Here is a 15,490-nt window from a genome sequence, read left to right as displayed (position 1 = left end):
GTATTGAAGGTCCTGAACAAGAGGTGAATAACTTGCTGTAGAAATAGCTAAGAAGCTTTGTAGAGATCTTTTGATCTCCTTCCAGAGAACTGCCATGAAGAGGTCTTCAACCTGTTTACCTCCTGTTATATCTCCTATACATATAAAACCCTCAAAACTCATTACTCTTTGCATTAGACATAAGAAGACAAAAGCAAATGAAAAATACGCTACTCTTTCACTTTTTGGAAATTGCTGTAGTGTTAAATGAGGTAGTGGGCATGGATGTGTCACCATGCGGTGTGAAAGACATTCTGGTTGTGTTCATCGTGCTGGGAGTCTTTAGTGGTACAAGTGCAGGTTACAATCACTAATGAGTTTATGCACTGACAGCCAGTAATTAAAGTACACGGATCATACTAATGCATCATTTTATCTACGAGCTACAAAGTCTTTGATGAGAAGCTTGTTATATATTGCAAATCATCTGAAATTAAAAGCACAGCAAAAGCACTTCACTTTTGTCCCTTTCACCCAAGCCTCCAGCAGAGCCCTGCAGGGACAGTACACTGAACTAAATCTTAAGGAGCTGGAATCTGTATTCTCATTAAAAATACTGCAAAATGCAACTATTAAGTACAGTGGCAATATGGTGATTTGACAGTTTTAGAATTATATTGATCAATTTTCAATTCAAATATCATAAACTTGCCATTGCCCACAGTCCCCAAAGATTTCTGAGAAAGAACCTTTTCTTAAAACTACTGCATTTAATTGTAACTGATGATGCATGTCAGTACCAGTCTCAGGAGGGCTTCCAGCTGCAGCTCCAGTAGAAATGAGAATTCCCTTTGTGACCTGATGGCTTCTGCGCTATAAAATCTTCTCTTAATGGTATTGAAGTTAAAAGCAGCACACACCTTTCCAGTTGGACGTTTGGAGCAAGCACGCTAATGCTGAATCATGCTGAGTGGAAGAAAAATGGTCTGGGTTGTTCATTGGCATATTTTACAATATGTGTGTTTGTTTGCTTTAGAAGACAAACAGCTTTGCAGCTGGTTTAGCAACAAAGAAAGCATGGTGCTTCCCTATGGCAGGTTGTTTTTCTTGTGTTTTGCTGTTCGGTTAACACCAGCAAGACTGTGTATGATTTCAGCCCTGAAGAAGTTTTTTGTTACATGCTGATAGTAGTGATTTTTTGAGCTGAGCTGCAAAGAACAACTCACAGGGACTGCATCTCTGCTCCATTCCAGCTTTTGTTTCTGCCATCCAAAAAGTTGATGAGTAACTTTGGAGACCTCCTGTACATAAAAAGAACTGGTGTGCACCTCAGTAGGAGGAAGGCAGTCTTCTATGAAAGTGGACTACAGCAAAAATATTCTGATAAACGGGAGGAATATATTTTTCCGGCCTGTACAGACATTAGTAGGCATGAACTCCTTGCAGAATTTCTGACAGTATCTTCTGTATCAAACAGAGGCCCAATTCAACTCACTTAGCATAAATAATTTCATCTGCACTGTGTGCTGTGGCATGTCTTACAGCAGGAGGTTTCATTAGAAACTGTAAGCAGTACTGCTGTCCTGCATAACTCAGATCAGAGCCACGTAGCGTCTGAATGACTGAAGGACACTTCCCTGAGCACACCCCTGGATCAGCTTTTATCTTTTTTCCCTTCTCTCGAACTTTAGCAAAAATTTCCACTGTACGCGGCTGGTGGGTGCTGTGTGGAAGGAAATCTTTGTGTAGCATGGATAAAAGAAGTCTGCTTTAAATGTTTGTACTGAAAACTGTAAACACGAATCAATAGAAAAATGGAATTATTTATAAAATACAAAGGTACAGAAAACATCTCATTACGTAGGAGGCAGAAATGTCTATTCATTCAGATGGGATGACGGTCTGTCTAATAACAAATTACCGTCAAATAACAGTAACTCATGCACCAACTGAATGGAGTGTTTTTGTGCATGAAATGATCCTTCTTTATTTCTTTGTCCAGACCTTGATTTTGTTGTTATACCTTTTCAGAACTTTGAGCAAAAGAAATTGTTGTTTTGGCTTATAGTAACTGTGCCACCTCTGTCTCTGGAGGAGAATGGAATAAGAGCAGCATTAGGAAAAAATCAATTTCTGCATGCTGCTTCCTGTCCTTTATGGCTCTGCACACGGACAGTTGTACAAAGCATCAGCTGCCTTCCACTCTCCCTCTCCTAAGCAAGAGGCTAAGTTTGTTCTGTGCTTAACCACAGTGGAAAAGTGGACAATTTTAATGGTTGAAAGATATGAAGTTTTTACTCATTTGTGGGAGGTTAAGCTAATTTATGATGGGGATTTGTTCAGCTGGTTATTTGTGCAGATGTATTTTTTACAATATCTTGTGCTGGTTGAATTCAAGCTTTAATATCTTGAAACTGATTACTTCTTTTCTACTACAAAATCTCTTTCAAAAAAAGAACTTGTCATCAATTAAGAAAGCTTAAATTTGATAAGTATGGAAAAAACCTGCTCTCACCACTGAAGCCCTTGAAAATTCTATTTATTACAGTTATACTGAGAGTTCAGTTTCCTAGCAAAGTATGTCATACTCTTACAAGATACCAAATTGTAAGAGGAGACCGTAGAGGAACTGATGCTACTGTTTGTGTTTTAGAGTATCAGACTAATACTGGGCTATGCAAAATAAGTACTGATAGCCTAAATTGGGAAGGAAATACCTTATGATGATGGAATAAAGTATCGATTTTAAAAGGGAATAAATATAGAAAATGTATTTAACTACTAGTTTACAGTGATGATGATGATGATGATGATTATTGTATTTTCTTTGGTTAATTCATCTTTTTTTTAGAGAGATTTTCAAGATTTCTGCAGTAATATTGTTAAATATGTAGCACCATAACCCTAATTTACTTGCTCAGGAATGCATAAAAATAGATACTCCTTCTAAATTGTCTGATTTGGAATTAAGATTGATAGACAAATATTGACTGGAAAAAATTACTCTGCTTATCCTTATAGTATATTTACTGCTTTTTCGATCTGCTTTTGCAAGGCTAAGGAGAATTTCAGTTCCATATATGCTTTTAATTGGAGGGAACTAACTTGTATAAATGATCAGTTTGACTTTGGGCTAAGGGTAACTCCTAACATTAAGAATCTACCTCTTGTGTTTTTACTGGCTTTTACTGATCACACTTTGTATGGACTAAGTACCATTAGAGGCTGAGGAATATGTTCTTGTGGGAATGAAAATTCGAACTCTTATTCGCCCATTGGAAAGACTTGAAAAATCTGTCTCAGTGTGATACGTGCATTTCCATTGGCACAGTCTCTATCTGATGAAGTTTTACAAATATGGCTACATTTGTTTACTCTCAGCAAAACAAGCAAACAGAAACAGGGTGAAAGCCCTCTAAAATGAGAAAAGCAAGCTTGATAACAAGTTCCAAGTGTGAGTGCTTTACTTTATGTGTTACACATAAACACTTAATATTGTGAAGTTAAGGGGAAAGAAGTATATCACCAGTTATAATCTTGCCTTATGACGTGGGGTGAGAAATTCCTGTTGTGAACTCTTTACCATACTGTTCCAGTGGAAAGGAGAATACCTAGAGCAAGGAGACACCTTTAACTGTAAAATTGGCTGCATTCAGGGACTTGGAGAAATTCTGCATTGGACTTATGTGTTTCTAGATAGAATGTTGTATGTTGCGTTTGCTTTTTTAAGGAGCTGGGTATTCTGAAAACCTGATGGAGTACATACTTGGGATGTCTGTGCACTAGAGGTTTGAAGCTGGAAAAGGCCAGTAGTGAAGCACACATGGGAGCAACAAACCCACTGAAGGCTGTGTTTGGACTTCTCTGGTGCTAAGGAAGGGGAGCTCTTGACATGGAATATCTTTATGCACACACCAAGCAGTCAAATTTATGTTCTGGTCCTTGAGACCAGTCAGACCTGCTTTCTCCTTTGTCCTTGTTCTCTTTGTATGATTTTAATAACCAGCTGCATTGATAACGTGCAAGGACTGGTTGTTTTTTTATAAGATACTTTTTTGTTTCTTTTAAAATAGAAAGATGAAAACTACAGAAGCCTACCGCGAGATACTAGTAGCTGGTCTAACCAGTTTCAGAGAGACAATGCTCGTTCATCGTTAAGTGCCAGTCATCCCATGGTGGACAAGTGGCTGGAGAGGCAAGAACAGGTAATATATATGTATATATATATTACTTTATCAATCTAATCTTTATGCTACTGCAAAATATTACAGAAAAAAAGAAAAAAAAAAAAAAGTATATTCTTATGTGATATTGGCTCTCTTAGTGAGATTCAAGCACCAGAAATACACTGACTAAATTTGTAGGGGATTGTGTCTGCTTCCAAAGTACTGCATTAAGACTGAAAATGGATGTAAATTATTTCATTTTTGAGTCACACACGTATTTATGTAGTATATAAAGTGCTGCTGTTCTTCATGATCAACACCAACAGAGTTAATTCATTGATGGAGTGTAATTTGGATAAATATTTTGCAGATGAAAGTTAATAATATTACTGCAAAGAAGTCAAATATCAATTTTGACATTGTACTTTTAAATATTTTGTTATTCATGTCCTTGCAACATAGATTGATTATAAATTAGAAGAAACTGCTGTCTTATTTATTTAGTGTACATTTCTACTACTCATGGTTTTGGCCTTTTTTAAAAAATTAAGTAACTTTGACTTGATTTTTCTTTATTAATGACCTGATAGTCCTAAAAGGTTAAAGGACTTAATATTATATAAAAGTCATGTCACGGATTTGTCTCCAGTTTTTCAAGATATGTCCTGAAATGTACAATGAAAATGCATCTTTATTATGGAGACCAGTGGTATAACAGCAAGTCCATATAAAGGCTGCATATAAGGGCTATTTCATTATGTTTCTTCCCTATACAATGTTAAGATTTTGCACTGAGCATAAATGTACAAGGGTTGTATTTTATAGCAGTAGGATATGAAAACAGGTATTTTTTTTTTTCCCCTGCACATAATGTGGCAGGACCCATGGTGGCAGTTTCATTGCTGTATTCCCCTCAGAGTGGACACAGCTAGTGTGGGTGAGTTCAGCTGCTGCCTCCTCTGTGCTAGAGGAGGAGGGTCAGTGCGCTGAGCTGGAGGTGTCTCCCTTCTGGTGCTGTTTGATGTTTTCGAGGCACACTTCAAGCATCATTAGATTTTCACAGTGGCAGTTAGTAAAGCTGTTTTCTCAGCCAAAGACGTTGGATTAGGAATCTCAGTAGCGATCTTATAGAATGTTGGATACATGAATATTTTAATACAAGGGAATCAGTGTTTAAAGAAGTATTACATTTTCTGCTGATTTGGGTTTCTGAACAGCTTACCTACTTGAATTTATTCACAAGTTAGGTAAATAGGATTCTGACAGTATATATGTTTTGCTGGCAAACTTGTTGAAGTCTGAATTTGCAAGTTTTATATTTCTTTTGAGCAAGTTTTTTTGCTTTTGGGCTTTCTTTTGTTGCTTTTTGAATGAGAGAGTATCCATCCTTATTAGTGTTCTTTTTACTTTGCCTATACCTGGAAGATCAGGATACCTTTGTTGTTTCATGCCATCAAGATAATTAATTAGACTGAAAGCTGTTTAACCGGATATGAACCAGAGATAAGGATGGGATAATTCACAGCTCTGCAGAAAGAGGGGGAAAGGCCTAGCAGAGAGTGGAGGAAATGCAGAGAGAAATTCCATGTGGTTTTGGTTCGAACTCTAGTATCTTTTTCAGTGTCCTCTGTGGTCTTTTTTTTTTCACTGGTTGGGCCTTTCACTTTTGTTTGCTTTTTGTTTAGTTTAGCAGAAATTCACATTGAATCTGGAAAGCCTGTTAATAACTGAACCAGAAATTTCAGAACACAAACATGTTCTTGTTCTTTTAAAAAGACAAGTAACAAGTTGTACATGCATCCAGTGCCTGTGGTGGAAACTACAAATAGATGAGGTAATTGTGCTGGAGACAAAAGGCCAGTCCTATCTTACTGACCCTGGCTTCAAAGCATATTACTTGTTGAAAAATGTTTTTCAATTTATAAGCTTTCTGTATTCAGGTTGCGCAAAGCGCGTTTCTTACAACATTGTTTGCCTTATCCTCTTTGCTTCTCTTTGTGGAAGCTCTGTATGCAACACCGTAGAAATACTGTCAGTGGAAATGAATAATCTGAGAGCAGATGCAGAAAGGAGAGACTCAAACAAGGAGGTTGCAGTGTAGTTTGCTGACCTGGCAGAGTCAGTTCATTTGGTGACTTCCAGCCCTATTCCTTTGTGAACGGCACAGCTGTAGGGGCAGCCAGAATGCTCTGTGCCAGCATATGCATAAGAAGTAGCAGACACCATGTCTGGCCAGAGGTGTTGTGCTGTGCCAAGAAACCAGTTGTGCAGGACTGACAGATTCCGAGAGTGGTGACAGTCCTTGTCCAACCTCACTCAGTGGCTCTGCAGACTAGATAGCAAGTGCTGCATTTGTTCTTGCAGGCTCCAGAGGCTTGTGGTTAGGGAAGGCTTTCTGGGCTTGGGTTGAACTACTCATCTCAAATTTTCCACACCTCCTTTTGAAAATAAGGAAAAAAGAAAAAAACACCCAAGTTCAGGATGATCATTGTCAGCTTCTACCATACATGAACATTTACTGGAATTGCACTTTGAGGAGGGTGGGTGTGATGTGCCAAAGTTATTTTTATGTGGGCAATGCCTCATTTCCGATAAGCAGAACCATAGAGCAAACGGTAATCTTGCAACATCACAGCCTGTTCTGCAGATGGAACTGCAAGACACCTCCTTTCTAGGAAATCATTATAGGCTGCTGTAGCAGGGACTAATCAAAGCACAGAATTAGAAATATTCTAGTAGCTGTTAGAGAAATACTTCTGTAGATTTGTGTAAGTTTTAGTGCCTTAAATGGAGGAATGCTCAGAGCCTGTTAAAATTCCTTGAAGTAATTGCTTTTGCTCCTACCGATTGTGCTTTACTAGGGCTCTGCTAAATTGGAGTGATACATCAAAGAAGTGGAAAAGATTAATTCTGCTTCCTGCATCCTTTAAGACATTCTGTTTGTATATGCTGGTTAGCTACTTCTGCCTGAGGTTTGTTCCCAGTTTAGTTCCAGAGTTCTCCACCTGTCCACAGGGCAAATTGATCAGTGTAATTCCCCAAAAGCTTTGACATTTCTCATGACCATGAAGTCAGTTATGTGAAATTGTTTGTACCCAAGAATCACCTTAGTACCATAAAATCAAATATCCAGAGACCACTTCAAAATGACTTTAGAAAGGTAAGCCCTCTGTTTTTTATTTTTTATTTTTTTTACTGCTTCACTCAGTAATTTCACTCATTCTGTTTTGTAGATCACTCAGTATCAGTGACAACATTTGTGAGCTTTAATTTAATTCTCAAATCTCTTAGGAAAAGAAAAAGTAGATTTTGTTCTTTGCCTTCCCCTCCACAATACTTTCTGTTCTCTCACAACAACCAAGCTTTGAGGAATCACTTGAGATGTCCTATTTCCTTCCAAATGTATTCAACTACATGGTAATATCACTTTTATTTGAGAAATGTATTTTTTCTTGAGGTCACCTAAAGACTTGCTGAAGGCCTGATCAAATCTGGAGTCATGCTGTTTTATAATAGAGAGACATGAAAAAGGAACGTAAGAAAGAGTTAAACTTTTCACTAATTTCTGAAGTTTAAGCATACAGAACGCTTTTCTTGGGTGGTCATTTTAGTTTCATTAGTCAAACTGAAACTGTTAGCAACCAAGAAAACTTGAACTGAAATAGTATATTCCGTGCTCTCCCGCAGAAGCCTATTTTGCAGAAGGATTAAGAGCACCCTGCTGTTCTCAGCACTGGGAAAGGGGGCAAGAACAGCAGGAAAGGGAAATTCTACAGCTACCCTGCTTCGTTTGGAAGCAGTTGATCAGATTTTCAAATATAAAGAGATTAGTTCAATTAAACTTGTGCGTGAACATATATGTATTTGTATTTGATGTATATCTGTATATAGGTGTACTTGCCAGTGAATGAGAGCAAGGCAGGAAATGAAGAGAAATTTCACCCTTATTACTGAGGAACAGGTCTGATGCCTAAAATCCCCGTAGCTTCCAAGTAGAAACCAAAGGCAGAGATGAAAGCAACTAAATTGTATCCTGAAATGGGAAGAGAAGTGTTTACTACTGCTATCCTCTTGAGCAGAGATTTGCTGTGCAGAATGCTCTCAGTAAGTTGTTTGTGACATCCATCCAGTGATCTTATACAGTTTCTCAGGTTCCTTTTTCAACAATGAGATCAGACATTCAAATAGTATACAGTTTTATATCTCCAGCTACAGAGCAGATGCCTTCAGCTGTTATTTTCAGGAAAATAAGGCTTGCTTTTAATGTGATTGAATAGACTCTCTAAAAACATTCAGATGGTATAAATTAGTGCATTTCAGAACTATCTCTTGAAAAAGGAAAAATCAGAGCTTTAGAGATAGATCAGTGAATTTGAATCATTTATTTTCCTTGGATTCTTATGCTGCATCTTAACCATGTTGTCAAATTTTACATTTAACAAAAGCCCTACTTCGATTTTGTGTTTTAATACAAGGATAGAAGGTAGAAATGTAGCCCTTTTTAAAATTATTTTTAATTTTTAATTTTTAGTTCTGAATGTTACATGGGGTTACAGCTAAAGCATATAATCGTCTTTATTTTCACTCATGTGCCTCTTTTGTGTTTGTTCATGTCCAAAAGGTGTTTTTATTTTGTTTTTTTCTCCACTATTTCTGTAACTATACAACCTGCAGGTCTGCAGTTTCTTTGCTCTGTGAACAGAAGATGGAAAGGCTTGTGGGGCTGCAGGCTGTTCTTTGCCTCAAACTGTTCACATGTACAGATAGAAACTTCAGGAAAAAAAAAAATCATCGTTAGGAATTCTGCTAATTTAAGACTTGGTAAAAGGATTAGTCAGATTTTAGTCTTCCCCTCTTGTCTGTTATTCTGTGCAATGTCAAGATAGAGTCTCCTTGCTTTCCTCCCTGTTGAGTACATAATTTTGTAATTTCTCTCTTGTGATAACCTTAATGAATATAGAACAATAGCAACAGATAAAGTGTTAAACAGAAGGATGATTGTAATTCTTGTTATATTCAATAGAACACACTTCTGTCACAAAGATAGGTGTGTTCAAAGCTCCAGGAATAATCCAGGGGTTTGTCTTTTTTGGGGAGGGAATGGAAATTTTCACTGAGTGACCGGGTCCAGCCAGGTGGCTGTGAGGAGAGCCCAGCTTTCTCATGTGGCTCTGCAGCAGAGCTATAGGTCATGGACAAGAAAGGTTTTACTTGGCACCTGACACTGAATTAAATATTAGGCCATAGCTGTAACCATGGGCAGGTAGAATTAGTGGCCAGAAGTGGCAGAGGATTCGCATGCAGTGTATGTTAGTCAAAGAGCTGACTGGGCTTCAAGGTGTCCCTACAAAAGTTTAGCCTTCACAGTCACACGTTCAAGGGCAAATTCAGCATTTTTACTACTTTAGGCAGGTTCTTGGCCTTGTACTGGTTCTGGCTTCCACCTGACTGGACAATTAACTTCCCAGGTGTTATGGCAATTGTTTCTTTTCTCTTGTGAATCATGAAGGAGGTGGAAAACTTGATTTGGCTCAAGATTATTTTTTGTTATAGGTAAGTAGGTGCCTCCCCCCCTCCCACCCCCCACCCTTTTACTTTCGTACATTTGCATGATGTTGAGTACTTTAGCTCAGGAGCTAAAAGCCCCAGCTGAAACGTAAGCTGAAAGTGCTTGCTTGACTCCCACACTGTAAGCACAAGAGGAGTGCTTACATGTTAGCTAGGGCAGCAGCTGCATCTAACTCTGGACCAATGGAATGCCACATCTGGCTTCCAAAGAGCACCTTGACTCCTTGGAGCCGTGTTTAAACACAGGTGTACTTACATGTATGTATGAAGGTTATATTGTAAAATACATTGCAATATGAAATGATGCAATTGATATAATATAAACATTATAACATGACTGTTTTGACTAATCAGGCCTTTGAGGTGCTTTATGATGCTTTTGACTTCCCAGAAGAATATAATGATATGTGGTACTGCTAATTCTGGTATGACCACAATTATTTTCTTTTTTATTCTATTGACTTCTTCAATGTTCTCTTCCTATTATTATTACTATTATTAATATAATTGTCATCATTATAATAATCATCATCATTATTACATTAGAAAAAACTACTGTGCAAAGTAAACTCCAAAATGAGAAACCTATATTTAGCTGTTTACATTTTGAGAACCTGCAGAAATATCCCCAGCCCCTTGCTGTTCAGTAGCAGAGTCTAGATCTGGCTCAAGTAGAAGTGTGCATGAGGACAGTCAACGAGCTTCCAGACTGGACCCTACTGAGCTACTTCCATGGCTTCAGTTATGGATTTCTAAATCCAAACTTGATTTCACTATATAAAAGCCATCTAACTGTTTTCCTGCTGGAATATGTTGTCATGTATTCTGAATTCAGAAGAATCTCTGTTTTCTGCATGTGGCTTAGACATGAGTATATTAATGCACATATTAATATTCTCTAAATGTATATGTAACTACAGAAAAAGAGACATTAAAGAGAAAGATGCATCTTCATAATAACACATCAGCATGGACAGAGTACAAATTTCAAACTACAGTGTGTAGTCGTTTTGAGAAAATATTAACATAGAATTTAGAAGTCTACATTTTTATGCAAAATGGACATTTATGGGCATGATCTTAATTGTGTATTTTGGAAAAGAGTTTCTTTTTCTTATTTGTCTTGGAGCCATGAACAGCCTTGAAGTTATTTTTCAGTGCTGAGCATTTCAGTTTATATGAGATAGGATGTTGGAATAAACAGCTTTATTGCTTGGGGACAGCTGTAGTAGTGCTGCTTTTATAAACAGTATTTCATGCTGGCATCTATCTTGTTCTCCTTCAAAAATAATCTGTCATTTCATACTGTGTATTAAATAGGCGAGACAGTTTTGGGGCTACAGCCTGTGCTCGGTTATGTGCTGCTGTGTAGATATTAATGCAGTGGCAGAATGTAGTCGTGTACATGGAGAGACAAAGGTATTTTGTAATTAAATATATACATATATACTTATATATATAGAAGAGCTGATTTTACAAAACAAAGCAAATTGAACAACAACAATAACAACAAGTGGATTTTAATGATTACTGGAAAAAAACAGTATCACATTCAGATGTATGTCATTACTGATCAATCTTATAGACATGGACATACACATAGGAGTGTAGATGGACTGGGCTGAAGGCTAAACATGACCTATGTTCTACAGAGCCTGTCTGAAGAGCATTGACCTTTTTAGGGTGGCTGTTAACAATACACTTCTGTTGTCCTGCCCTTTTGGACCAAAGTATTTAAGTAATCATGTTGTTATAGTAATTAATGGTAACTAAGCTTTGGTGCCGTGGATGGTATGTCATACTCTTAAATTACATGCAGATTCCGTAAGAAGCTTTAAATAAATCATTGCTGTTATTTTTCCTATCTTTTCTGAAATACTTTGCAGCACAGTACCACCTCTGGCTCTCTTGACTTCTGTCTGCCTATGAGAGCAAGTCAGTTGAGGACATCTGAAAGTATCCCGCTGTGAACAGAAGAGCGTTTCATCCAAGGAATGTTTGAGGTCTTCCTCCTCTGCTTTTAAAAACTTGTTTTCCCATTCTTTCATTACGTTGTGGAGGAGCTTTGTCTTCTAGTATGTTTTCTTTTTAGTGCAGACATACTTCTTGTTGTATCGCACCTAGTTGTTTATAACAGCAGTGGTCTCACTGTGTTCACGACATGCTTGTTGCTGTCCACAAGAGCTGTGGTGGGCAGCACAAGGAGCTGCTGGAGGTGCTGGCAGTGCCGCAGCGTTGGGCACAGAGCTCCTGCTGTGCCAAAGGAACACAAGAGTGGGATGCATTAGGAAAATTAAAATTTGTCCTCATTCCCTCAGAGGGCAATACAGTTAATGAAAATAGATCTCACCAAATTAAGATAATTTATTTCATTAGTTTAAAGCACTATAAAACTTTTCGGAGCTGTGCAGCCCTTCTGTACAAACCTGAAATAGATGCAGTTCCACTGTTTGCTTCAAAGACCACAAGGTTAAAAGTTTTAAGTGTATTAAACCAATTCTGTTAATTGTACCTATAGAGGATTCTCCCTTGCCCTTGGTCTTCTTAATTTTAAATTAACATTCTGCTCAGTCTGCATTCCAGCCTTTTAACCAAAGTGTAAATATGTAAATGATTATATGTACCACTGATGCTTAAGGTGAAATTCTGCATTTTTGTCTCAGAAGATGGTACTGGTAGTACACGGTATTGATGTTTTTAATGGAAAGAAAAAACTTCCATTTTGTATTCTCATTTTCTTGTTCATTTTTTCTTCTTCCTGCATTCCTGCTTTGCAGTTTATAGTACAGCTTTCTATCAGACTGATTCTTTCTTTCTTCCTAAGAAAGAAGTGAGGCCATCTCAAAACCTCAGCTCCTCCATCCCCTTTTCTGTTTTGTTTTTGGGTGTCTTGACATTGTCCTTTTTCATGTTCTATCAGAAAGACCATCCAAAATTGGGAAGTTATCTCAAATACAGTTTTTTTTTTTTTTTTCCTCTGTTCCTTACAAATCATAAGGAAACTAAAGACTCAGAATTTCCTTGATTTTGCTGCCGAGCCAAACTGTTATAACTCTACATTAGGAGTCAGTCTGGCCTTAGTCAGAGCCTTGAATTAACGTAATTTTCAGTTAATTTGATTTTCATTTTAGAATTTACTTGACTTGAGATGGAAAAAGAAGTGCATTTTTTATTATTTTTTCATAGTCTAATGTTCTTCCTGGTACATTATCATCTTCTAAATGGCTAATGTTACTTATTTTCAAGAAACATTTATATTAAAAATCTGTAGTGGAAACTGCGCTGTTCTCTGATAAACAATGCAATGAGGTCCCACCCTTAGAAGAAGAGGAGCTGAGTGCTTCTTGTGTCTCACCGTAGGTTTTAGAGGCGATTCAGGTGAATCCCTGCAGAGTCATGCAGGTCAGTTAATTCCAAACAGAAGAGAAATAAAGCAAGAGTGCTTATTTTGAGCAAGGGAAGATGACAAATTTTAGCTGAATGGGAAACTTATCTTTATCTGATTTATTCAGCTATGGCAGGGTGATTTTTTTCCTTTTATGAATTATTAATGATAGGAAGATGCTTACGGAAGAAGGCCAAGTTTGACCTGATAATTGTGGAAGTGATAATTAATCCATTTTCTGTTGATGTAAATAACAGTCATTTTCGTTTTAAAAAGCTTGTGTGGACAAGTCATTTTAATGACATGGTTGCACTTTGCTGTAAGAGGGAATGGAGCTGCATAACTTAGAGTTAATAATTGAATTATATGGAGTAATGTGTCTGGGTTTTTATTTTATTTTGGGTTTCAAATTTAATCTTGATTTTATTGCTTAAGTATGAGCATTTCATTATTGAATGTAGTCCTCTTTGGCTGTATTAGGTGGTTAATGTAATTTATAGGATACTTCGAGATATGCCATGATTCTTCGTGAAATGACACAGCAAGATTTAGTGAGTGCAGCAACTCAGTGAATGGAATTACGTAATACAACCTGGTTGATGGGCTATACTGGGAGATTTTAATTTATTTCATCAGTGTAACGGGAAGATAAAAGAAGATAATGGACCAGCCTTGTCAGTTCATTCACTGACTGATTTGAAAATAAGCCCATCCTAAGTTTATCTTGAAACTATTGTAACTGCATCTCACACAGACGATCAAGGTAGTATCTGAGGCTGGGGGAGGGAGTGAGCAGAGAGAAAAGAAGGTAGTTTGGGAAGGGTGTATTGAAAGGTTATTTAATTTTGTGTGTCTGACATGCAAAACAAAAGCAACAGTTTTCTTTTTTTCTACTCTTTTCTTCGGATCTGATTTGATCAATAAAAATGCTTTCATATGAGCCAGCAACTGTCAGCTGCCTTATGGCACCGGTGAGAGTTTACATCCAGTCCCAATGCCAGAGAAAGAAAAGTACTTTATAACTCCAGTGGAGAGATGTTCCTTACTCAGGGTATACAGAATTAAAATAAATACAGCAGAACTAATGCTTCCATGAGGAAGTAATCGATTGGAAACATGGGGAGCAAGAAGCACTACAAGTATTAATGAACTGAAGATTTCCTTTAATAGACTGCTGTAAAGATTTTATTTTAGAAATAAATACTCCTTTTAAGTTTTGATCTCCTGTATGTTATGTTTTAAGAATTCCATATTAAGGTATCATTCACTTTCATGCCAGCTGCGTATGATTACTTTAACTTCATTTGGATTTAATTTTTAATGCTCTTTTTTCTTGCAGCCTGGAGATATCTATTTATAAATCTGAGCAAAATCAGTTTGCTATTTGCATTATTTTAGAACATTTGCCACTTAAGGCATTATTTGTTTTCACAGTTTAAAAATTAATATTGAGGCCAGCATACATATACATGCAACTATTTCCAAAAAGAAAAATATATCTTCTGGCTGTTTAATGCAAATATTTTTACAAACTCTGGAATAAACACCTATGGGGTGAGGTATGAAGTATAAACAAAACCTCTCTGGTCCTACCAATATTTCTTAAGGTGGTAGGGAGCCAATGTTCAGTCACTTTATATCAAAGCTTAATTTCCTCTTCCTCATGGACATCCTCATTTGTCTTCAAAAATCTTTACTTTCCTAATGTGCAGGAATTCACGATTGCTTATAATTTCAAGTCATTTATCCAGAGAACAGACTAAATTAAATGCCCCAAAAGAAAGCAGTCATATCTGAGCATCTCTGTTTGAATTATTGAATCTTACACTGAGTATTCCATCATGCCATTTTTATTTATCTTGATTTCCTAGGCAATAATTATAACAACAAAGCACAGAGTTCAGAAAGTAAACCCAGCAGTATTTTGTACTCAGTAGGAATAGTTTTCTCTTCAGAAAGACTCTTTTAACTCATTCTTTCTTCAAACTCATTGGTTTTGCTGGTTATTTGAAGGGCACACAATATGGTCTCTGTGTGAAGGAGACATCTTATGATGTTATATGTGATGGTGAGGATTGCAGGCCCTGCCTTGTGGTGTGTCTTGCTGAGAACCAAGCCTGTTGAGGGGCACGGATCTGGGGGAATGCATGGCATGTGGCTTTGGTTGGAGCAGCCAATGAGCATACAACCACTTTCTGAGGCTTGCCTGGCCCCAGTTTCACTTTTCTGTTATTATGTCTATCTTGTATCCTCCTTCAGTTTTAGAGGAGAAAACGCCCAGTATAAATTTCTTTGCATACTAGAGGAAATATAATGTTTCTTTCTTTGACTTTGACTTTGCTTTAACTACAGCTGGCCTGAAATCATGGCAATGACTTGAGATGCTGGGCTT

At 37.2% G+C, this 15,490-nt stretch overlaps 1 protein-coding gene across 1 annotated transcript in view; it reads left to right on the top strand.

The window, feature by feature from the left end:
* Nucleotides 1–15,490, top strand: part of PARD3 (par-3 family cell polarity regulator) — a 411,266-nt gene that overhangs the window by 173,929 nt on the left and 221,847 nt on the right. Inside the window, exon 5 of the mRNA XM_072328130.1 lies at nucleotides 4,053–4,184. Coding sequence (XP_072184231.1) covers nucleotides 4,053–4,184 — 132 coding nt within the window. The remainder of the gene's footprint in view (nucleotides 1–4,052; nucleotides 4,185–15,490) is intronic.

Source organism: Excalfactoria chinensis, chromosome 2 (genome assembly GCF_039878825.1).
Source record: "Excalfactoria chinensis isolate bCotChi1 chromosome 2, bCotChi1.hap2, whole genome shotgun sequence".
In the NCBI taxonomy this organism is placed as follows: domain Eukaryota; kingdom Metazoa; phylum Chordata; class Aves; order Galliformes; family Phasianidae; genus Excalfactoria; species Excalfactoria chinensis.
The sequence above is the reverse complement of the archived record's forward strand: the minus strand, read 5'-3'. Positions and strand labels throughout refer to the sequence as shown.